At 38.8% G+C, this 25309-nt stretch overlaps 1 protein-coding gene across 1 annotated transcript in view; it reads right to left on the bottom strand.

Annotated features, from left to right (window-relative positions):
* Positions 1-21705, bottom strand: part of GRXCR1 (glutaredoxin, cysteine rich 1) — a 41780-nt gene extending 20075 nt beyond the window's left edge. The window contains exons 1-2 of the mRNA XM_010006090.1: positions 21292-21705; positions 19859-19865 (exon numbers count right to left, since the gene is read on the bottom strand). Coding sequence (XP_010004392.1) covers positions 19859-19865; positions 21292-21705 — 421 coding nt within the window. The remainder of the gene's footprint in view (positions 1-19858; positions 19866-21291) is intronic.
* Positions 21706-25309: the final 3604 nt, after the last annotated feature.

Here is a 25309-nt window from a genome sequence, read left to right on the forward strand (position 1 = left end):
GGACGGGCGGCAGCACGCGGCAGGAACAATGGCGGCGGCAGGCTGCGGGTGTAGACGACCGCCTCGCACACACGAGGAGAGAGCGAGAGAGAGAGAGGGAGGGGCGTGTTGCGCTGCTTCTCTCATGGGGTTCTTCGGCGCCAGTTTTGCATTTCCGGGCTTTTCAGCCAATCAGACGGGACCTAGTCCTGCCCCTGCTTCTGGCCACGGCTCCTCCCCTGCAGCAGCTGCTCCCCCCCCCCATACACACAGAGGGGGTTCAGCGCTGTGTGGAGATGCCATGTTAAGTCAGTTTTGTCGGCTGACTCAAAGGACATTTCATGTTCGTGTAAGGAAATACCTGGTCCTTCACAGTGACCCAAAAGAAATGGCATTTTTAACCCCTGAAGTATCTTATGCTGCATAGTCAGCACTGTAATGTATAATGTTGATACATTTATGTAGCTGATAAAACATAAGCATTTAGATGATCAAACATCTCAGCAAAGTAATATCTCTCATTTATATTTTCTTAAAGCAGCCAATTGCATCTATTCATGGAGAATGATAACAGAAATTAATACACCAAAGAGTAATAATGGCCAAAATATTGTCCTAAAAATAATAGGTATTCCAAAATGGCCAAAAGGTTTTTTCCCTTATTCAATTTCCATGCAAAGCCTTCAAACCTAATCCTGGTGTGTTCAGAAAAACCTTTGAATTATGCAATCTTCATCAAATACTGTTTATGTACCTATTTATGTAACTGACTAAACTGTCGCTTATAAGTGAAATATAATTATGGTGTTAACTGACAGAACAGTGTTACACTGCCCTTAAAATGCAGTGCAAATATCTTTTTGAGAAAATCCAGTAATGGTAGTACGAAACAAATTATGGATATTTCCTACTTAATTTAATTTATTTCATTTTTTTCATTACTTAAAAACCTTTCATTATTGCAGAGATCTCTGCAATTCAATTTACCAACACCCTCATCCCCTCCTATCAGCCTAATCAAGACACCAAGAAAAATATAATGTTAAGAAGCATAAAACAAATAGCAATAAAAAGTTAGAGTCAGAGAAATTGTCCCACAATTAATCTTTTTACAGTTGGCCTGTAGTAACCTGGACACCAGTAACTTTGAAACTTCCACAACCAATACAGAGAAAATATTTATGACTCCATTCATGTCAGAAAAATCTGACAAATACTTCAGGCAGTGCAATTTTTTTAACAGCACTAGCCAAAGAAAATGACTTCAGAAAATTTTCATCATCCAGCACGATTACAATGTAAAAATAACACACAATTATTTTTTAGGACAGGCAGATTCAGGTCTTTGCCATTTACAGCAGGAAACCCTCAGTGCAATTTTAAGGCATTAGTCAGGAAATATGTAAACCAAGTTTCAGCAAGGCATACGATAACTTTCCCCTTAATTTGTGAAGTGTGCTGTGGGATCTCACACCAAAATAGACAGCTGAAACATAATAGACTGTCTTTCAGCCTTATTATGGTCTCACCTACAGAATATTACTCCGTAGCCAAATAATTCCTGAATTAAGTAGCAGTTAAATTCAGGATTTGGGTGTTGTCCCATTGCTTTAGTTTCTTTGAATAATAATTATAAGCCAGGGAAAACATTACTCTAGGATTATTCTTTTACATCAATTAGTTTTACAAATAATATAGATAAATTTGGTGGTTTTTATCCAGCTTAAACTGATAACCAAGATTCAGCCCTGCATAAGGAAATGTGATGGAGGGAATGTTCTTCCATTCACAAGGCATTCATGATATAAAGTGAATGAAACTGCAATATTTCATAGAATACACTATGTAAAATGAAAGTATTTGTCACTGAAAAGGTTGATTGAAAGTAAATTTCATAGAGTTATTTCCCTAGCTCTCGGCCTACAATTCCTCGAGTATACAGCAGTCACAATCCATCTGAATAAATTTCCATGGGAGTTTCTCAGCATATGCATTTTACCAAATGCAGCATGTCCTTGTCAGGCTGGCAAAGTGGCCTCAAACCACACTGACAGTACATTTGCTCTTTCTGTTATAGATGTTCATCTGCACTGAGAGCCTGATTGCTTCTTAAGTTGCTTCAGTGGCAGGGCCATGGCACCATCCAATCTTTTTCTTTCATCTGTTGTTTTGCTAACTGTAATGTTAGTTCTGAAATGAACAGATTGGGAAGAGGGGCAGTAAAGACAGTTAAAAATAGCTCTGACAGGGCTCATCAGTCTGTTAATCTATTGCTCTCCTCATCGCTCAGCAATGCATTTCAGAGTAACAAGACTTCCTACAACAGAGGAGAAGTGCTGGGATTACTTTACTTATAAACTCAGTAATTGCACAATAGTTTTTTTGAGACAATGAAAAACACTAACATATAAGACTTTTTTTTTCCAGCAAAACAAACTCAGTATTTCAGTGGGGAGACGTTGTTGTTTCTGATAAGTACTTGTCCCTTTTCATGTCTGTTTTACAGTATACTTAGAATGAACATACTTTATACCTACCTTAACCTATACAGGACTCATCATGTAAACTTCTGCCAGCACCTGTCCTAACAATGAATTTTCTTTAGCAATGGGTTATTCCATATTTCCCCACCATTCCTACTATGTGTTGAAAGATTGATTGTTGTGTGCTGAAACCTGGCATCCAACCAGGGAGACAATTGTTTTCTACAGGTGCAATGTTAGCAGGAAAGTTACAATGTTTTATTAATGTTTGATTACCTGCCATGTTTGATAAATTACTTTCAACTGAACAATCTAAGTAGCGATATAAACAATTTCTCTTTGTTTGATGTAATCACTAAATCAGGAAATTGAAACCTATACTTCTGCAAAATTTTGTTACAGTGTCACAGGAAATATAAGCTCTCTGATTTGTTTCTTGGGTCTTTGGCTGCATAAAACAAATGCTAATTACAAATGCTTATTAAATTTTAATACCACTTCTCAAGAAGTAGGCTATGCCAGTCAGATGCACATCAGGAGCTAAATTCAGAAAAATTCAATTATAAGAACAGCAAAAATGTTGTAAGACTTCAAATTCCTTCATGGTCAGGATTGAAGTTCTGGTGGAAAATTATGCTAGTTTGCTTTTCTGGCCAAAACAAAGTTAGGAAGAAAATTCACCACAGATGTGATTAAAATATATGTATTTCTAAGTTTTAATCAAAAGAATGAACAAAAGGTTTATTCTTAATGTTTGTCACTGTCAGGTGGTGTTGCAGTACAGTGTAAAAAAACAACCTATGTCCTTCCACTCATCTGGCTTTGCCAAACCGCCTGAATTCAAAATATAATTGAAAACTCATTTTTATGCAGTCTTTCTCCTTACTTCAGCATATTGACCAGATTCCAGACTAAGCTTCCCTTCCGCTCCAGCAAGCCTGATTGTTTTTCATCTCTCTTCCAGGTCAAAGTCATCTCACAGGACTTTAAGACACAGTTTTCCCCAGGCCTCCAGGAGAGATTGGTACTTCCTCCAACACTGCCAGCATGTAAAAGCCTTTCTTTTCCTGCCTCTCGCTTTCTGCTTTATTCTTTCAAGACAGAGTACTTCACTGCCACACTTGACATTTCTGGCAGATACAAAGGGGCTGGTTTAAGTGGGGCCTTTATCTTTTTGTAAGTTTTACGTAAGGTCAAAATTACAAGCCTGTGCTTCAGGCAGGCAGCAAGAATGGCTGGGAACTAGAGATTTCCACAGTGCCAGCTCAGAAATAGCTGGTGCCTCCTTATTACCTTATTGTACCTTATTATTACCTTATTACTCACCTTCAGTGGGGCTGAGCATATAATGAATCAGCCAAAACGGGACAGAGCCCACCAAAGGTCTGACACCACTAAGCAGATAGACCTCCCCAAATGAAATCTACAAGCACTTGCAGTGAACACAGTTTCCAGGTTTCTGAATGAGTCTTACTTATTGGAAGTGTCACATACATCTTATCCTACATGAAGACCATAACTGTGCAATTGCCCGAGAGCACATATAATACCACCATTGCATATTAACATTGTTTTTCTGGAGCAAACTATTGCCACAGGCTAAGCCAAGAAGAGACAGAGTCAAAACCTCCAAAGATTTGTACTGGTTGTGGTTTATGCCTGAAATGTGATGAACTCAAAGCATCACTTCCCTGTTTGGCAAGTTTGTTGAGGAGTTCTGTGAACCCAAGTGAACACATTTACATAATCAACTTAAAAAACACTGAAAATACAAAGTACATAAAATCATTGCATCTCCACAGCCATCACACCAGCTTTTCAGGCTCCTAAACAATGTTCTAACCTCAGACAATCACAGCTCTCCCATTTCCCTTCAAGACGTAAATCCAGAGAGCAGGAAGCTCTCTCCAGCATGCCAAGGATTAACTCAGTTTTTCTCCACAAGTGTTTGTCTCCTGAATTCCTTCTACAATAGCTGTGTTTCTATTTTATTCCGCTCCAGTCTAGCCCATATATTCACAGTCATAGACCTTGCATAACCACCACTTGAGATTTTCTGCAAACTGATTTCTTTATCTGGGTACCTACAACCTGGCCGATCTCATTTGCCATGATCTTGGTTTCCACCAGTTCTTCTGGCCCTCAGTTAGCTTCAGCTTTTCAAATACCTCTACAGAATAACTTGGCAAGGACGCCACATCATTTCATCCTACTTACTTTACACAGAGAGGTTTCTTCAAACGCACTTCAGTTACCTTTACCATCTCAGAGAAGGCTCTTCACTTCCTCAACCAATAACCCTTTGTGTTTTACCCATTTATTCCCAGTATCTACCTATCAGAGTTTTCTGTCTCTCTCCTGTACCACTTGACATCAATTGAATTCCTTTAAAAATGTTGAGATAAAAAATATTACATGAAGTATTGAGGTATTTGACTGTGTATAAACAGTTTTTACTATATTCACATCTAGTCCACAGAAAATATGCTAGTTATGAAGCTTGGTGGCATATCAGTGATTCAACTGCATCTTTCCATTACTGTATCGCAGAATCACAGAATCTCAGGGGTTGGAAGGGACCTTGAAAGATCATCTAGTCCACCCCCCCTGCCAGAGCAGGGTCACCTAGAGCACATCACACAGGAACATGACCAGGCAGGTTTTGAATGTCTCCAGTGAAGGAGACTCCACAACCTCCCTGGGCAGCCTGTTCCAGTGCTCTGTCACTCTCACAGTAAAAAAGTTTTTTCTGATATTTACACGGAACCTCCTATGCTCCAGTTTGCATCCATTGCCCCTTGTCCTATCACTGGTCATCACTGAAAAAACTTAACTCCATCTTCCTGACACTCATCCTTTACATATTTGTAAACATTGATGAGGTCACCCCTCAGTCTCCTTTTCTCCAAGCTAAAGAGACCCAGCTCCCTCAGCCTTTCCTCATAAGGGAGATGTTCCACTCCCTTCACCATCTTTGTGGCTCTACACTGGACTCTTTCAAGCAGTTCCTTGTCTTTCTTGAACTGAGGGGCCCAGAACTGGACACAATACTCCAGATGCAGCCTCACCAAGGCAGAATAGAGGGGGAGGAGAACCTTTCTTGACCGACTAACTACACCCTTTCTAATGCACCCCAGGATGCCATTGGCCTTCTTGGCCACAAGGGCACATTGCTGGCTCATGGTCATCCTCCTGTCCACCAGGACCCCCAGGTCTCTTTCACCTACACTACTCTCCAGCAGGCCAGCCCCCAACCTATACTGGTACATGGTGTTTTTCTTCCCCAAATGCAAAACTCTACACCTGCCCTTGTTGAACTTCATCAGGTTTCTCCTCACCCAACTCTCCAGCCTGTCCAGGTCTCTCTGAATGGCAGCACAGCCTTGTGGTGTGTCAGCCACTCCTCCCAGTTTAGTGTCATCAGCAAACTTTCTGAGTGCACACTCTGTTCCCTCATCCAGGTCGTTGATGAAGATATTGAACAACACCGGTCCCAGTACCAACCCCCGAGGGACTCCACTGGTCACAGACTTCCAACCAGATTCTGTCCCATTGACTATAACTCTCTGATTTCTTCCTTTCAACCAGTTCTTGATCCACCTTACTACCTGATCACCAAACCCAGAAATATTATTTCTGGCACATACAGCTTGTGCTGTGACAGGCCTGACTGAATACAGCTATGATGTCTATAAAAATGTACATTATGCTGTGATATGAAACATGTGACCATTTGGAGGTATTTTAATCTAGGTTTAGATTTTGGCCTGAACTCTCATTGCATATTATATTCATTTTGGTCCAGTAGCGTGTCTGATCTATGCAAACCTAAGCAGACACAGTGAGGGTTTATGATTGTGTTGCATCAATGGGAAAGGAAAGGAAAAGAGCTGTTTGTAGCTCTTTACTTGAAGACAGTTTTCTGAATGCTGCTTACAGAGTAGCAGCATAACAGTTTATGCAATATTCCTTTGACATGAGAAAGATACAGGCATCTTTAAATGTCTGGAAAATTGGGAAGTCAAACAAAACGTGCAAATAAAAATGGTAGAGTCACAATTTATCATTCCTATCAATTTTCTGTGCCTACTAACACACAACATGAAGTTAGGGAACAGGCATATTGAAAGGCCATTGTTACTACTCCAAAGTATCTTGCAAACAGAAACTAATTAAGGTAAGAGAGAGAAAAAAAAGTCTGCTGCATGTCACCTAAATAAATTCTGCCATCAGTAAATTAAAAATGTATGGCCTGAGCTGCATAACATCTGCCTGCCTAAAGCCATGTCTGTTAATAGTGTGGAAGACCACAGAACTGAAACAATACATCACAGGTGGGTCATGAAAAGAATGTTAATATTAATTAAACAAATCTAAATAATGTGCAAGCCCTGGAAATCTGAGAATAAGCCTCTGTTCTTAAAAGATTTATTCTAAATTACACCATTTAATTTCCTTGGTTAACAGTTTGGGTTACCACTTGGTGATAAAAGTTATATGTAGGAGTATGGAAAATAATTATCATTCAACATTTGTTGAGTGTTTATCTCACCTCTATCTCTATATCACTAACAACAGGAAGAGACAGGCTGAGTAAGACTTCAATAAAATGAAACCTTTTCACAAGTTTAAAAAACCTTGTTCAAATTTTTCTTTTTTTTTTTTTCTGGGCCTTCCTATTTTCTGATTCTAGTCAAAACAAAAAGAAAGGCTGGAAATAAAAGACCATGTAGGTCAACTTGAAAGAGTTGTGACTAGAACTTAGTGTTTGGTCACTTGCTCAAAACGAACATTTAAACATACCTAGACTTCCCTGTATTTGATTGTATGTATGAAATACTTGAATAAATGTCTAGTTATTTTTCTTGCAGTTATTTTTCGTACTGTCAGTTCACATTTCAAGTTACTTGGGGTCTTTCTTTTGAACAATATGAGCAGGATTTTTCAACAATATTTAGTTGTCTCGAGGGGGAACATTTTGTCCTGATACTACTCAGACTTTGCTAGCAACTCTTCTGTTTACTTATGTACCATTTCCCATGATAACACCTTGAATTATTAAAAACAAACAAGCAAACACAGTACATTTGCCTTAGGCACCACCCTTATTTGTGGGGTCCAAGTTTCTATTTTCTCTTGTCATAAGCAGCTGGGGGTTTTTGTAGGGGTTTTTTTTATCACGCTGTTCAAGATATTTGAATCATGCCTGTTCGGGTTGTGTCCTGTTTGAGAATATTCTGTAATTAAGGATAGCTTTAGCCAGAAGTGAACTAGAGCAGGACCTGCTGAAGGATTGCAGATAAAGGTGAAGGTGCTTGATATCACAGATCACATGGAGAAGTCAGCAAACAGGATGGCTCTGAGTGAGTCCTGCTTTGAGCATGCTGGCCCCATCTGCCTGTAATCACTGCTGCTCCACTCAATGGAACACTTCATATTGCAGAGAAAGAACCTTATGTTGATCAGCAGCAAGTGGCTGTCAGGAAACTGCCATGCCTACTCTGACTCATTTCTTTTTAACTTGGCAGCAGCTTTGGAAAACCCTGTTTAAATGTCTCTGGCAGGCAGATGAAGGTGGTTTTTTTAAAGAAGAATGTTATCCCTTCCCTCTTTCTCTTTCTTCTCTCTTTCACTGGTGGCTTACTCACCCTCTTTGAAATACTCCCTTTCTATCCTTAGACTACTAGAGAGAATGATAAATGTGAATAATAACATCATAATAATACATACATACACACACGGATGTCAGACTCAGTCATTTTACCTTTAAACATAGCCAGGTGCTGTTTATACATGTAGTGATCCCCTCTATGGTTTCCAAACCTCAGTTACAGTTTGGCTAATTAAAAGGCATTTGTGGCCTATGAAAATTAAAATCTGGTCTGTTCAGCTTCTTACAAATGTCTTTTATCATATTTCTGATTGTAGAATAAAATGGTTGACTGTTGAGATCCCACTTGTGATATTAAGTGGTTCTTCATCCCTTGCCAGGTTATGCTTCTTGTGGTGAATGGATCTTTTTTCCTAAGATTTGCCTTCAATATACCAGAATGTCACAGGAAATAATACAATAATCTATAACATCTTTCTTATTTGCACTAGTGCTGCAACTGTTGATTTTCCTAGTGTTAAAGACAATCAGCAAGCAAAAACTGGTATTCAGAAAAGCTCTATCAGTTAGACTTAGCTCAGCTGAAAATTTACAGCATTTTCATTGATGGCTCCTTCAGCTTTTCATCATGGATTAATTACACTCTAGGGTCAGTCTGTCTTATATGGAATAATTACTTCTAGTCACTCAGAAAACAACTAAAAAAGGCAATTGTATAAATGAAAAAAAGGTGCCAATCTCAACTGCAATCAGTAGCAGAAAAAAAAATTAAAATTATGATCCATTTTTCACACTTTAACTTCCTAAGCAATAAAGTAAGAAGAAAAAGATAAATGGAGCCTGATTTTGATTTGGGATACACCCTGGCATTTTCATGTTTGGCAGATAATAATGTTTCTGTCAAAAGTTATTTCATCTTTTACTGTATTCCTGTTGAACAAAAATGGGAAACCATCATCCTCTCAGCATGCTTGGTGTTAGTTTTCAGACATCTGGTAAATTATGTACTTTTCTTTCCTGCTGCTTTGTACAATTTAAAATCTACCTAAAAATATTACCCATCTGGGCTGAGATAAAAACAGGATATTGTATAAAAAGTTGAAGTTGTCATTTGTACTGCAAAAACAGGCCAGCCATTATTAAGATCGACACAGAGCATTCTCTCCCATAGAATCATGAAGCACTCCACAACCGGGCATGAATTTTGCACAAGACTTTGAATGAGGCAAAGAGCAAAGCTGAGCTATGCCTAGTGCAACAAAGTGCTGGAGAAGTGCTGATTCAGTCCCTACTCCTCATTGAGAAAGAACCTTATCACTCAATACACAGAAGTGATGAAAAGGATCTCTTGAAGCTATAGCACTATTTTGTTCAGTATTAACACTGAGTTATGAAGGTCCTTGTTTCCCTGATTTATTACTTAACTTAATTGGAACTGTGCTCTCAGCTATCTCATTACTTAATAATACCTAAAACTTTGGTACTTTCATCTTTAAACCCTGAGTAATTAATTACTAATTATACACTCTATCTTCATTTCATTCAAGATCCATCTGCACTGTACACATACGGTGCTTCATTCCATTTCTTATGCCATAGATCATAAAAACGAAGGCAGAGAGCTTGAGACTTTTATGCAAACTTAGAAGATACAACTCCTAGACAGCGTGCATAAAGCAGCTCTCCCTCAGAGTAGCCTATACCACAGCTGCTAGCCTTGATGTACAAAAGGGGACAGATTACTCATCCACCATTTCTGTGTGAGCAGGTAGAATTCATCTGTGTGGTGCAGAACTATAGATTTTGTTGCTGAGAAAATCTAAGGTGTAAGCAGTTTTTTTTCTTTTTTTAACCAAATAGGTAATATGTCTGAAAATCAGAATGTAACAGATCAAATACTTTGTACCAGCTACTAAACCTCTTAGTCAAAATAGCTGCCAAGGGAGTTATCCTACATTTATCACATCTGTGGTAAGAGTAATTCTTTAGCAAGGTCTATGTGAGCAGCTCTACGTTATGTTCTGATTCAGAATTTGGCCCAGAGGAGTTTATTTTTTAATTAAAACAGAAGTTCTTGTAATCATACTTCTCATATAATAATGTTCTTATAAGAGGGCTAGAATCTGTATCATGTCATACAGTTAAATGTGTTCTGTTAAAGGAATATGACTACAAATGCAGATACTGAGATTATTTAATTGACTATCTGTTTCTCTTTCAGAGCAACATTGCAGGGGCTCCTTTGCATAAATATCATTTAATTCCCTGCAGCAAGAAAAATCAATAACTATTTAGTCTAATATCATGTATCTTCAAACAAGGCTGAAGCTCCATGCTGATTACAGTTCTGCTAGTTGCATAACCTGCCACAGAGAAAGTACAAAAAACTGGACTGAAAGTTCACTAGACATCTTTTTTGACAACTCTTGCCCTTATCTGTTGTGACTTCAAAAGACAATTGCTGGAGCAGCTTAGGATAAAATTACCTGGTTGAAGGAACTACATAGTGCAAGGCTGTTCTCCTTCAGTGGCAGCAGAAAAAAAAATAAATAATAAAAATCCTGTTATCCATATCCAGCTACAAATATTGGCCTCTAAAAGTGCACTTCCACCACACAGTCTCTCACATGACGATCCACAAGAACATCACAGACCAATCTGATGGTAGGTTTTCAAAAGCCCTGACCACTCAGCAGACACAAAAAACAACTGCCATGGCAAATTATTGGAAACAGATTTAAATTAATAGAATCTCTTTCCTGAATAAGTCATTTAGAAACTGCTTTTTCTTCTAAACTTTCATGGTGGCTTAAGTTTAGATATGGAGGGACTGTTTGTAATTTTTGATCAAGGTAGGGGCTGAAAGAACAACTGGACTTACTGACTACATGTTTGGGAACCTGAAAGCATCAGCCAACAGCTGGAAAGGGAAATTCTCAAGATGCAGATTAAGAGCTGCAATAGGTGGAAGGGACTGCAGCAATAATGCTTACAGGTCTCATTTTTCACTGTGTCTATCAGTCTGTCTCATGACATTTTCCACTTGAATATCAATGAAAGGCCTCACAATTGCTTGTGGCCCTGGGAAGGAGCATCCTTAGCTCTTAGATGGAGTAAACCAAGAGCAGGACATGAGCAGCTGGGCAGGAAGAGATCATATTTTCTTTAAAAGCTGTAACTTTGGTCACAGATTTAGAAACGGACTTGTTTCTGTCTTACAGAAGTTGCAGGGAGAAACAGTTTTTTCTTAAATAATAGCGTATGGCTGCTGTCAGTTCTTAATATTTTTAAAACCTGTTTAGATACTTAGCAACCTGTAGTATTCCAAACAAGACTACCTGGAGTCAATCTCAAAGAAAATTTTTGTTGCCTTCACACTAACATTGACTGATTTGTCTATGCAGAACATAACACCTCATGTAGTTATAAAAGTTTGAAAATATTGGTCAGTACAGTTTTCCATATTACTTTGTGAGAAGTGGAGAAAGAACAATTCTGTATGTGGTGTTTCTGTGCTAAAGAAGGCATACTCCTCTGACATTATTGATGGATGGTGTCTCTAGATACAGTCCCAAAGCAAAATCATGCAAGGTTGTAAAAATGCCTTCCACAATTCATACTAGCAAGGAATGATAGTTTTTCTGTCTTCTTTCTTGCCATGTGTGAAATGAGTCTCTACCTCAGTAACTCCAGCTGCTCATCTGTGACCATTTCTGTTGCTTTGTATGATGGAGGCTGTAAAAAACTCTGCTCTGGCAGCCTCCCCACAACATAACTTCTGTGTCAATCAAAACTACAAAATTGCCTGTTTGAATGGGAAGCTCTGTTTTTTCCAGCTCCTTTTCAAAATCAACAGGCTGGGGATGCTGTTCTTTTTATTATTTATCTTACAAGTTCTGTAAAAACTCAGTGAGATTTAAGTTTCATGCTTTGTACTACTTAGCACTGGTGTCGCATCAGTGAGGAAGGTTTTCATGCATAAAAGTCATACCCCTTTCTCTCTGGTTGTGAATTCCTTTCTGAAGCATATTTTATTGCAATTAAGCAACAAACTTAAGATGCTCCGGAACATTGCAGTCAGAGGTTAAAGCTCCAGCCAAAAAAAAAGCAGTATCTCTTTCTTTCAAGCCATTAATCATGTGCCTTGTGTTGGTGTAGTGTGTCATAAACTGTCATACACTAGTAGAAAAATGTCAGAACCGGCTGCTGACAGACCAGAGTATTCTAGCAAACATTATGTGCAAATAAAGCATGACTTCATTTCTTCTTTCTTAGGGGAGGAAATACTCCTCAATGACACCTACACACCAATTAAATTAGCAGCAGGTGAATCATGAAATGTGGGTTTAGTCAAGTGCTCAATGGCAGTTTTCCTGGGCCACTGTAGCACAATACCTCTATGGTATGTGTATTTTTATATTTGTCTAGCTTGTGTTTATAAACACTAGTCTAGGTATTTACAAATCCTAACTCAGAATTGAGACAGTTCTGAGATCTGTAAACTAAATGGAATTGTAATGTAATTAACTTTTTAGAAATTGTTTTTGCTAATGCCTTCTATGGTATGAAATCAAAAGCATTAATGCTTGCCTGGAGAATCCTGCCAATAAAGTAAATTCCTCACTCCTGTGATTTATTTTTTTATGTATGAGATATATTTGATCCTCATTATTACCATATTTTTGCAGTTGAACAACTGCACAGCTGTGCAATCTGGTGACAAATAGGCCCAGCATAGCCAAATATTTGCTTCCATGTTCCAAGTGAGGATCCTTAAATATTTGGTTACAAAGTAATTTATTTTTTTACAAAAATTTGAGGTCAATGACCAAGAATGATGTTACTAATTAAGCATAAGGGATGGTTTATACCTGTAGGCAATTTATTTCAGCTTTATGCATTCCATGGACATTGTTAATGCCCTGTCAAAGGCACATAGATATTCATGGGCAAATGAATTAACAGGCAGATTGTTTTACCACACCAAAGCAAGGGAAATAGCCCCAACTTTTCTTGACGGCCCTAGCTTAAGAATATTTCAAGATGTATTTTCTCACAATTGTCCTGCTGAGTCACTGAACTGAGCTTCACATCTAGAAAAAAACTGTGTTTACTACTAATTAAGACTAACCAGTTCTTCTTCTGTGTTGTAAGAGGCCAGTTTAGGAAAAAAAAAAAATTCCTACTGCTAGAACAAGTAGAAAAAAATGTGCAGTAGCATCCTAAGAATTTTTGTATAGGCTGTCTACATAACATTATGGGTTTTTTTCAAGTCACTTTGAAGAAAGATGAAGTATTTTCCACATTAACTCAAAAGCTGAGTGCTCTCAGGAGCAGTTCCACAAAAGGACATTAAGTCCGAGCCCCAGAGCAGTACATGGGCTCATACTCAGTGTTTGTCTAATATTCCAGGTCAGCTACCACACAGATAACTAAAAATAAGAGGATGGCAAGCATCTATGGTATTTTCTCCTACTATACTCTCATTTTATAACTATATTCAGCTCAGAGAATTTCCTGAAGCCAATATAGTTTAGGAATCCCACTTAGTACAACCAGGAGGCAACTTTTTCCATTTGGCATTCACATTCATTGCCTGAGAACAAGTATGCTGGTTCTTTCTTTCAGAAAGAACACAAATGTGTTTTTAGATTTGAAGACAGAGAATGAAACAGAGTGGTAAAACATGATTATTTGCAATCTTTTACATCTTGGCTACCTGGATTCAGTCTCCTCTCTACCTCTTGTCCCTAACATGCAAGTCACTGAAAACTTTTCTAGGATAGCTCCCTGAAGAAACAATGCCATCGTTATAATACTTAAAAATGAGAAATAAAGAAATTGATGTCAAGCATGGTGCTGAAGTATAATATTAGGGATGGCAACTTCAGAATCAGCAAGCCTGTATTCCACTCCTGCTCCAGCAAAATATTCATGCTGTCTTGTGACTGTCTAATTCAAAATACAACTCCCACCACTGCCTCCTGCAGACACGATTTGTAACAAAGCAGCATCTGCTTATATACAGTTTGTGTAGGATCTGATACCCTAGGCATGCTCAGAGGACACCTACTGCATCAATCTCTGCAGGTGAGACAGGCAAAGGAACGCCTGTTTTGTGGTTCCCATAGGACATGAGTAGGAGGTAGCTATCATGTCCTGTCAACACTGAGCTGCTGAGGCACATGGCCAAGACAAATCATTAGTCAAATTTTCATTAATAAAAGGCTTTGAGACAAGGTGGCACAAAAAAGAAGCTTGGAGGACCACAGTTTTGGAGCTTGATGTCTAAGTCCTTCTTCAGAAGCCTGTGGGTTTCTTGAATCCATACCTAAAGTCTTGATTCACCCCCATACCACATACTCTATAAATCCATATTCACTGCAGTCCTACAATAGCTTCTTTGCTACACCCATTGTTGTCCAAAGAATAAGGCCAGAGGATGAGGCAAAGGAGCCACATGGCACACACTTGACGGGGGAACCTTGCTCTACCTCACAGACAAGGACAGCAGCTCTGCTTTTTCCTATAGGCTGCAGTCTGCTTGAACCACAGGCACTTACACCCTAGCTAGCCCAAGCCTGAGCCAGCTCGGTTCAGCTCCAGCCACTTGTTAGAAGTAAAATTCTATTAACAGAAGAGAGAAGGTGCTAAAGAAGTGCAAAATGATATTTTCCTCACTGTTCCTTCCATCTGCCTCCTACCAGAGTTTGGTTATACTTGAGACTCCAGTGTGTTTCACACGTTAGGAAGTGTTTCAGTGCAGACTTGCCTCAGGGAAGGCTGATATGCAAAGATCCCTCTGTCAGAGTTCAAACAGGCACCACACATGCCACTAATGCCTGACTGCAAAATTATTAAAAGCTATTTCTCAGCTGTTGCATTTAATGTAGTCGTATCTACTTCTACTAAACAGATAAAAAGTATTGCAACCAGTGGAGAAATATTAGTTCAGTGTCATAACAGTTTTCACTCACCTGCAGATAGATGTAGGTGTGATTCGAGAAACAGTAAACACTTAACATTCCCTGAAGCAGAAACATATGAAAAAACAGAACAGAAATGCTTATTGTCCCGGGATTTCTCTCTGTCTCACCCCATACAGAGCACCTGAGTGAAGAGTGTCCTCATTTGTAGATCCTTTACAAGGATCAGGACACATCAGGACGAGGATAATTTTGAAGCCTTGCAGTGCTCTAGAAGGCTGCACAGATGATCAGTATGTAATGATCAGACTGCCAGCATGGAAGTCTAGCAATTTATTTTTTCTTCAGTTATTGATTCAGTCAATATAGAAGTGATAAATGTATCTGTGGTTTTGTTGCTAAGCTTCCCAAAGCTGAGTGTATTGAAGAGTCAAGATATTCCTTACCTAGATTTTTTTTTTTTTTAATGAAACAGATAAGTCTTTTTTAACTCAAAGCTTATATATCACTTTCAGAGGTTTAGATAATTTAAATCTATTTACTGACTATTTCAAGTCTATGTCAAATATGTATTTCAAGTCCAATAGCAGCAAACCCTAAAATATCATGAACAGCCTGATAATGGACTTGTGTGAGCTCATTTTTTTACAGCTAATCTATATGAGAATATGACAACAATAAAGATCAATGTCCTTAGTACTGACTAACCCCAGGCTCCAGCTAAAAGCTCACAGACCTGAACATGTTACTTTTTCAATCAGTGTGACTATTTAGCCACCAGCTCTGGAAACTGAATGTTTTAACTGTGACTTAATCAGCTGGATCACTGTCTCATGTACTGCAGTCACAGATCAAAGCATTTCGGAAGGTACAAAGGAAATGCTAAGGGACATGGTGCCCATTCTAGTGATGATCCAGCCATCCCTCCAACAATTTTCTGTAACAAGCAGAAACCTACTTTTCATAATCACTTGTTCCTCTGTGTCATGACAATTTTTTTCTTATTCTTTGGTGGCTTTCAGTGCAACACTGGTTAATGATTAGTTTTCCAGACTTGCTAACACCAGGAACATACACTGAAACTTTATATCTCAGAGGAGGCACTTAACAGCTGACTGGGATTTATCTCCATCCATAAAAGTGGCATTACTGGAACAAACGCTATGGTCTAGGTTATTAGAAGGTTTCCCTAGCATTGCTACTAGCAGGTATATGCAATGCAGCATGCTTTGTCCTTTTGCAAGCTGTGCACATTGGTAGTCACGGGGCAGTATGTATGGATGAGAATAGGAAGGGAAAGTTCAGGAGACCTTTCACAATCTTAGTTCAGCAGAGGTCTTTGGGTTCAAAGAGTCCAGTGTTGCTGGAGCGTCAGCACTAGTCGTCTGCCAAAGAAGTGAGGAGGACAACATCACAACTTCTCAAATGAAAGTACAGACCTCTCTCTCTCTCTCTCTTCCCCCAGATATGAAAGGATTGTAGTGATAAACAATCCAGGGGCTGGAGTGGCATCCAACATGCCACTCACTCTAAAGCCATTGCTTGTACTATTACTCCAAGTAAAGAAAGATGAAAGTGAACATAGCCACCCCTGAAGCTCTCCTTCTCTTAACAAACTCCACCAGATTCTTAACTCATTCCTACCTCTCTCTGTAAGCATTAATAAGTGAATTCATTATCCGGCTGAATACTGACTTGCACTTTGCAACCTTAAATGTTAGCTCTACCTGAGACTCCATGCTGTAAAACATCGTAAAGATCAAGTACATGATGTCTGACTTGACCCATATCCTGTCCGATGCAATATTCACAAAGGCATTAATCAGGTTTGTTAACCAGGCCTGTCCTTTTGCAATGGACGTCAGCAGGCCCTGCTTGAGGATGAAATCTGTAGCTAATTTAACAGAAGGTGACCTTTCAGAGCAGGCCAGAAGACCAGTGGAGCATGTAAATGTGGAAATGGAGGAAAGAACCAATGCTAAAACAGTGGAAATGAAGGGAGACCTGTGTAAAAGTTTGGCTGAGCTCCATTACATTGCATATTGGGATGGAAACTTGGTCTAGCATGAAATTACCATTGCACTACTTAGTACTATGTCAGATAACCCAAGAATTTTTGCTCTGTGTCACCTGGAAGCCATCATATGAGTGTCCTAGTAATAAAAATTGGTCATGAAGAAAATTATATTTACATCAAGAAAATAAGAACAATTTCTCTACTACTTTCTATGGGAAATATATGGAAAATATATGGAAAATATTCATCTCCATTCACTTTTAGTAACATGCTGAAATAAGACCACAATTATTTCAGCTATGCAGAGAAGGGTCTTATGTTCCTGATGTAACTAGCAGGTCACATGTCCAGCTCTGGACCTGCTGAAACCAACAGTTTCAGTTTAAAAAACAGCAGGAGATAATTTCACTTATACCAAGGAGCTGCACAAAATGGGAGATTGGGAGCTCCGGGTTCTTTCTGTTATTCAAGCTTTTCAGTAGTGCACATTTCTCATGAATAAAATATTCCTGACTGTTTGACTGCTGTGCTGGCAGCCTTGCAGGAGGCCAGCCCTCTGGTCTAGGTGCAAAGGGAGGGCAAGTGGACATGTCTGACCATCCCTGCCCTCCACTGATCACCACAAGCAGGCCTCCTGCCCTCACATTCACTCCCTCCCTTTCCCAGGATGTGGTTGCTATGTCAACACTCTCTATGTGGCATTCACCCCTGGAAGAAAAATGCTGGAGAGGTTGCCATGGAAACAATGCTCCCCCTGAAGCATCCTTGCCTTTCTGCCCTCAAAATATCTCGCCATGAGGCTGAGGAAGCTCCAGAAACATACTGTGTCCAAGCCCATCCCCATGGCCCAGCTCCTACTGGGCTTGCTGCAGCTTCACCAGTGATGCAGGGCTACCCAGATAGGAGACCTTTTACTGTCATAGTGCTTCAGCTCACATCCAGGGACACAGACAGTCATCAGATAGACTTATGCAAGGAACCTAGTTTCTCTTCCCAAGGAATGGTGGAAATGGGAAGTAGCTGGTTTTGCTGGTGATTAATTTCTCAGTGCATGGATATGGGGTGCACATCTACTTGGCCATAGATATGCATTCCCAGGCCAGGCTTGTATCATACAACAAAAACAACCAAAACCTCTAGAAATGTCTCCTGTATTACAAAATTCTATTCACATTCCTAAAAACACCAGAAGGTATGATTTTTTTCAGGTAAGTCTGTTGTGGGAAGGAATTGTCCGAATGAATTCAATAGAAAGGCTTTAGTTAGAAAAGCAGAAAAAATGTTCAAAAACATAAATATACCATGGAACTTTAAAATACACAGAAGTGCTTTTAGCACAGATATCTGAACAGAAAATATCAAAGGTCTTGACTGCACAGCTCACCAAAGCCCCATTAACAAATCTCTGTGCATCCCTAGAATATCTGAACAAAACGATTTGTTTCAAAGGATCTCTCCTCTATCACAGGGATCTTCTGAGAATTTTGGGTAACAGCATAGTACAGGAGTTTGCAGATATTGTCTGAAGAATCAGAATACTGAAACTGCTCAGGGATTTAGGATTGTCAAGTGGTTTGTGTGCATATTCTGAGATTACAAATGTCTGCTTTGACACTGACTCTGAGAAATGTATAGTGAGGTCATCTACTGCTGCATCACCACAGGGGCAGAAACAGGCTCTCCTCAGGGATAAGAGACTTCGTATACATCTTAACTGTTATATATCTGCTGTTGTTTACCTACAAGAAGCTAAACATCATCAAGTCCAACCATTAATCTAACACTGTCAAGTCCACCACTAAATCATGTCCTTAAGTGTCACATCTATACGTCTTTTAAATACCTCCAGGGATAGTGACTCAACCACTAATCCAGGGGGCAACTTACAAAAATGCCCAGATGAAGGATTTTGAGTTGTATCTTCTAATAGAGACATATTTATGTCTTATACCTTTGAATGCAAAATTCCTGTTGCTCTCTAAGTGGTGTTACTGCACAATTAATAGTCTGGAACATACTTACAGAAGACTAGAATTCATCCTCTAACCTTACCCTAAAGGTCTTTACTTCATTTGTAATTAGATGGATTTCAGTCATATTTCGTATCGCGATCAAGCAGCTCCCAATCAGTGTCAAAGGCAACCTTCATGCTTTGCTCTCCTCTGTGTTCACCATGTGGCACAAAAAATTCACTCACAGTATGACAAAAGATATGCAAATGATCATTCTTCTTCACAGGACCTCAAACTTTACCTCTGGGGAAAGAGCAACTAGTTTGTGTAGAAACCTCAAATCATGATCTTCTTATTGAATATATGTCTGTGATACAGCAGATGCTAAAGGGTCAATATACAGTTCTTTCTGGGAATTGGTTACAGAGATCTGCCTAAGCAGAAGCAGTTTAATTCCCCATATATTTTCCTAACAGTTTTCACAGCTTGCCTATTTTTTGGCCTTTAAAATGTCTGTAGCAGAGTGCCTGTACTTAATTATGTGCTATATGAAAAATTTCTAATTTTGTTCTCACCTGATAATTCAATTTTTCCACTTTCTTCTGCTGTAAAATACAAGATCCTTATCACTTTTAATTATTTTACAGGGTTTAATTATGGACTTCTGTTGTAGACTTGGCTACATATCATATTCTGAAGTTATCAGATGGATATTCCTCCTCTCAAGTCTTTGTTTCTTCCAACAAAACACCTCATAGAAATAGTGCCTAGCTCTAACTCTGCTAGGAATAAAACAAACTTAATTACAATCAAAGTACATTGATTGCAGTTCATGAAACTTTTCTGAAGAACTTTTAGCCTAAAATTCAAGACAGAAACAGCAAGATGACAGGGTCTCTAATTAAGATATGTATGTCTGCAGATGGATCCATTTATTGAGGTGATTCAGATTTTTAACTTGGAGTCACTGATGCAGCAGAAGGAAGGGTTTAGGAGGGAATGAGGCTAGAGAGGTGAAAGGGTGAACTTCAAGTAGCAAAATAACATGGAACAGTATTTGGAGTAAAGGTTGGAGAAGAATCCAGACATGCCCCTGGTAACACTTCCTAACTTGTATCTACTTAGAAATACAAATTTTGTCCTTGAGTAGGAAACTCAAGGACAAATTCTTCAGTGAGTGGCTTGAAAGAAAGAAAGCTCCTTAAGTGCTATGTGATGTACAGAACAAAAATGAACGGATAACTAATCTCTGAAAAATTCTTCCTCCACAGGAATATCATAACATTGAAAAAAGACTTAACATTTAGGTGCAACATAGAAGATAAATAAATATTAAGAAGAAAGAGAATGTTAATCTGCAGCCTTTCTACATTTCTAAATGTATTATGAAATTACTTATCTTCGAAGCTAGAAGAGCTTTAAGAATATTCAATTTCAATGAGAAACTGTTGCTATCAAATTCCTTATGCTTTAAAACAGCATAAATAGTTTTAAAATGAAGCTTTGAAGCCAATTAGAGGTTAATTTAAGTAACCATCATAATTCTGGATTATAAAAAACTTCAAAGATAATTTGGTCACATATATATTGCTCCTTTTTTAATATTAACGATTTAAAGACTTGAATAGCATATATAGATAAATTATATGTAAACTTTATCTTGATTTTTCTGAGGCCTGTATTTCTCTGCTAAGATGTCAGTGTGGCATATACTCTTTTAAGTACAGTTATTCTGCTCCTTTTACAAAATAAATGGAAAACAGTAATGAAAGAGACCTCTGACTAAGATTTCATTCCTCTGAAATTTTCATGTGGGAAAATCATCATTGCTGCCATCCTGCATCTAATTTGATCTACTTTGCAGATTAAACACAATGGAATTTGCAAGTATACATATTTACGTGTAGGGGACAGTAGATAGCATCGTAAACTCATTAGAACTAATATAATAGAAGTGGAAACATGACACATCCTGTACAGTGGATCTGTATCGATCTCCAACAAAGTGCCAGTTAATCCCTCTGTTATGTTTCTTTCCTGGTCCATACCTGGATAGCACAACATGCTTATTTCTAGTCAGCAAATTTTAGGTCAATTTTAAAAGAAAAATTTCACATTTGATTTGGTGTGGGGAGCGGGAGTGTACCAGAAAAAAAACAACAAGCTCCTCCTCTGCAATAACAGCAAACAGACTGCAATGGGAATGTGGCAGAATATTGAGAAATCCTAAATGAGAGAGGTTTGGACAAAGGGGAAAAAAATAACTCAGGGAGTTCCAAGGGACAGGTATGGGGCTTAGAGTCAGCAGGACCACATCACCTACCTGAAATACTTTTGCCAAATTGTCAAAGAGGGCTTGACCAGCGCTGACTTTATGCTTGACTCCCCTGACTGTGCCATTTTTGCTGAGGATGTTGACTCGCTTTGTACCAAACCCCTTCTCTTTGGTGGCTCTGACTAAAATGAGCAAGTCGTCCTGCTGGTTCTCATTTTCATCGCACTCGGACCCTACGTGTCCATTCTGCTGCCCGTCCACTTCGCTCAGCCGGCTGGTTTGGTCAGTCTCCGAGCTACTGGTGTACTCAGAGTCCAGAGAGTCGGCAGCCTCCCCATCGGCGTACACCTCCTTCAACACCCTCCCACTGTGTGAGGACGCAACGCGGAATCGGACCTTCCTCGACAGCCTCTCGCCCTCCACCTTCAACTCACTTTTAAGCATCGCCTCTTCCATTGACATAATCAGTTTGCATTGTTCCAGCGTGGTGCCCATTGCATTGGCCAGTTTGTCACACTTCACAACAATATCAGCGCTGTTTCCTGCGGGCTGAGGTTCTCATATTAAACTAAAGAGGGTTCCCAAGAAGCTACACTGCAGTTCTGCAGTTAATAATGGATGTGTTTGTGCTATGGTTACCTTTAAACTAAAACCCGTAAAACGATCTCATCAATTAACTATTAAAAAGTCACTGTGTACTTTTTAGCACTAAGGAAGAAAGCAAAAAAGGGAGAAATTAATTATATTCACTGATTAAAATAAAAATTGAAACCCACACAGGATAAATCAAATAACACAAATTGCATGAGTTTATATTAAAGCAGTTTTTGTTTCCTGAGAAAGGCAAAAAGTAAGTTTTTCACTAGATATGCACTGTCAAAAGTACTTATATACATTACACCTGAGGGAAAAATTGCAAAATTCAGCACTGGAGTCAATGAACTGCACGTTTCTTTCACCAAAACACTTAATTTCCCTACCAGTCAGACCTCATTCACCAAAATTTGGTTGTTATATAAGCTTGCAGAGACCCAGCAGGGAGCTCTGACTTGGTGTTTTGTTATCCTGGCAGAGCAGCAAAGAAGCAATTAGTCACAATTTGTTGCACAGAGTAACACAGTGTTATTAAATAAAACCAGCCATAACTAGTACCACACAGTAACCACAGCCTCTGTTCTGTTTTGTAAATTATTCAAGGGACTAGGCCAAGAAAGAAAAAAAGAAAAAAAAAAAAAAAAAGGAGAAAGCTACTTAGCAGGGACAACAAGGAGCAAACAGAAAAAAAGTAGGGAAAATGTGGATTCAACCAAAGGGGAAACAAATTCCCCTATCCCAACAAATCACATGCAGAGGATGGTGCTTTAGGCACCCAGCTCTAGATGTAAAAATAACAAACCCACACTGCTTCTGGCTGTCTACTAATAGTCATGTAGTAGTGACTTAGATCCCCAAACCGCTTCTGAGCTTGTGTGATGATCCCAACTCACAGTGCTATTTCTGCATTTTCTCCATTTAAAGTAAAATGTAAAGTATTTCTTAGAGCAGCATCGAAGACTCCATCCCCTTCTCACTTTCCTGGCAAACGTTCTCTACTCACTCTCTACGGCATCACTTTCTCTCCAGACTCATGAATACTGAATTGTTTCCTGAATGCTGTGACCCTCTGACAGGTGTGGGCATGCAAAGAGACTGGATGCTTGGCCAATCCAGAATGGTTAACACCTGTGGTCATGGGCAGCTGCAGAGCTTCAAGCATCTGAAGAGGCTTTATGGTCAAGATTTTTAAAGTGTAGGCTCAAGCTTTTCAGCAGTTAGGTGGAGGCAATTGTGCCTTTCTTTTGAACAAGAGACATTAAAATACTGCTCTTGAGACCAATTAAAGACACAATTTGTGGGACTAAAGTTTGAACTTATATATTTTCCATCTACATAATAGAAACACAAATTGCTAGTGGCATTTCACAGCATTTATAGTTGCCACTCTTCCTAAAATCAGGTGATTCACTGTATTAACTACTACTATTTACACAGAAAAAAAAGGTAAGAACAATGTAAGAAGAATTAAAATGCTTTGCTACTCATCTTTTAGAGAAGAAAAACAATCTGTATCAAAGTCTGTACTAAAACTGAATACAACTATAAGACACCTTGTGAAATTAATTTTTCGGGAGGTGAATCACACTGTACGATAGACACTTCACCATGGAAATTTTGACAAGACGTACAGTTCTCATTATTACTAAAAACTGTTTTCAAAACCTGCAATAATGGTTTTTTATATATTTTTGTAATTCAATAATTAAAAAACCAAATACTTTGCAGTCAATTGCCTCAGGTTTAGAAATGTGAACTTCTGTTACAGAAATATTTTGTATGACACATTTATAATATTATTCTCTCCTCCAATTGATGTTGCATATTCTTGATCACAGAAACCATTTTCCTCCTATTGCAGGCAAGAGGAAAGCTTGTTTTGTGTATAGTGCAAATTATTTAATGTTACCTGAGTGATCCAAAAGTTAATGTAGCATTAAATAAAAGCAGAACTAACCAGTAGCACATTTTAAAAACAGTCCAAATGCTGTTAGCATCTTGTTCTCTGTTGGTAAGAAATTAGCTCATCATTTATTTTCATGGTAATTTCATTATTCATTGGGAAATACTTTGACATCTGGTTAAGAGAAATGAGAAACTATAGACACAATTTTCTCTGCAGAAAAATACACAGTCACAGTGCAGAGTGTCTCTTGACAGGAGCATTTGCACATGTGCGTTTTCCTCTTGATATTGCAGCTGTGGATCTTCTCTGAGCAGACATGACTTTGGGGGTAAGTACACAGTGCCAGCAGGAAACAGATTACAGACTCTAAACTGGTTGTATTCATGACATAAGACATTTGAAAGTTCAAAGACCTGAAATGCACCTATTTGTACCATCTGCTGTGTGCACCTTCTCAGCAAAGGCAGAAAGGATAGAACTTGACTAAGCTATTTCTGTCCTTCCTGTAGAATAAAACTTGTGAATGCTGACACTAAGCCCACTTACCCAGTTTGATGCTGCACCCTGCCAGCTGTTCTATTTGTGTTTAACATTTTCTATCTTCTATAGACAAGTTTCATTCAAAGGGTTATTTCACATGAGTGGACTCCATTAAAAACTGATGTTGCAGGGTTTTGAAGTAATCAGATATTTCTTACCCATAATTATGACTCCTCATGAATCATTTGGCTATTGTCAGCTGTTTCTGCTAGGCTTGGCCCTAATGTTCTGCCATGGATTAATTCAGGGCAAGGGGGATTCAGCAAGCATTTATTGAAGCACACAGAGGAAAAGTTGTTACAATGGAGATTTCTTCTGAATAGAGAAGCACCCTATGGGGGGGAAGAATTAAAAAAAAAAAAAAAAAAAAAAAAAAAAAAAAAAAAAAGGAAAAAAAAAAAAAAAAAAAAAAAAAAAAAAAAAAAGAGAGAGAGAGAAAAAAAAGAAAGTATTACATCCATTGCTCTCTCCTCTGTCCTCACAAGGAACTGGATCAAGCCATTACCTTGATGTTGCTGCTAAATAGTATGGTTTCCAGTAAATTCCTCACATTATATCATGTTCAAATTTATCACTAGACTGAAAGGAACGAAGATTATTATATTTCTGCTAGTTGTTGACTTCTGACGCTTCTTGTCATAGAATCAAGAAAGCAGCACTGGATGAAGCCCAGGGGACAGATGCTATACAGTGGAGTCTGAGACAAACATCTGGTCTGAGACACACATCAGAGAATCTCCTGTATTCCATACAGGAAGATGCCAGCAGAGGGCAATTCATCACATCTGCCATGACAGAGAAAGCAGAGAAAGTCTAAACCTCATTGCAGTCTATGGCTTCCTCATAAGAGGAAGAGATGGGGCAGGTACTGGTCTCTTCATTCCTGTGACCAGTGACAGGACTCAAGGAAATGGCAGGAAGCTGAATCAGGGGAGGTTTAGGTTACGTATCAGGAAAAGGTTTTTCACCCAGAGGGCGGTGGAGCACTGGAACAAGTTCCTCAGGGAAACGGTCACAGCACCAAGC

This window comes from Chaetura pelagica, unplaced genomic scaffold, assembly GCF_000747805.2.
Source record: "Chaetura pelagica isolate M959 unplaced genomic scaffold, ChaPel_1.0 scaffold189, whole genome shotgun sequence".
Lineage (NCBI taxonomy): Eukaryota > Metazoa > Chordata > Aves > Apodiformes > Apodidae > Chaetura > Chaetura pelagica.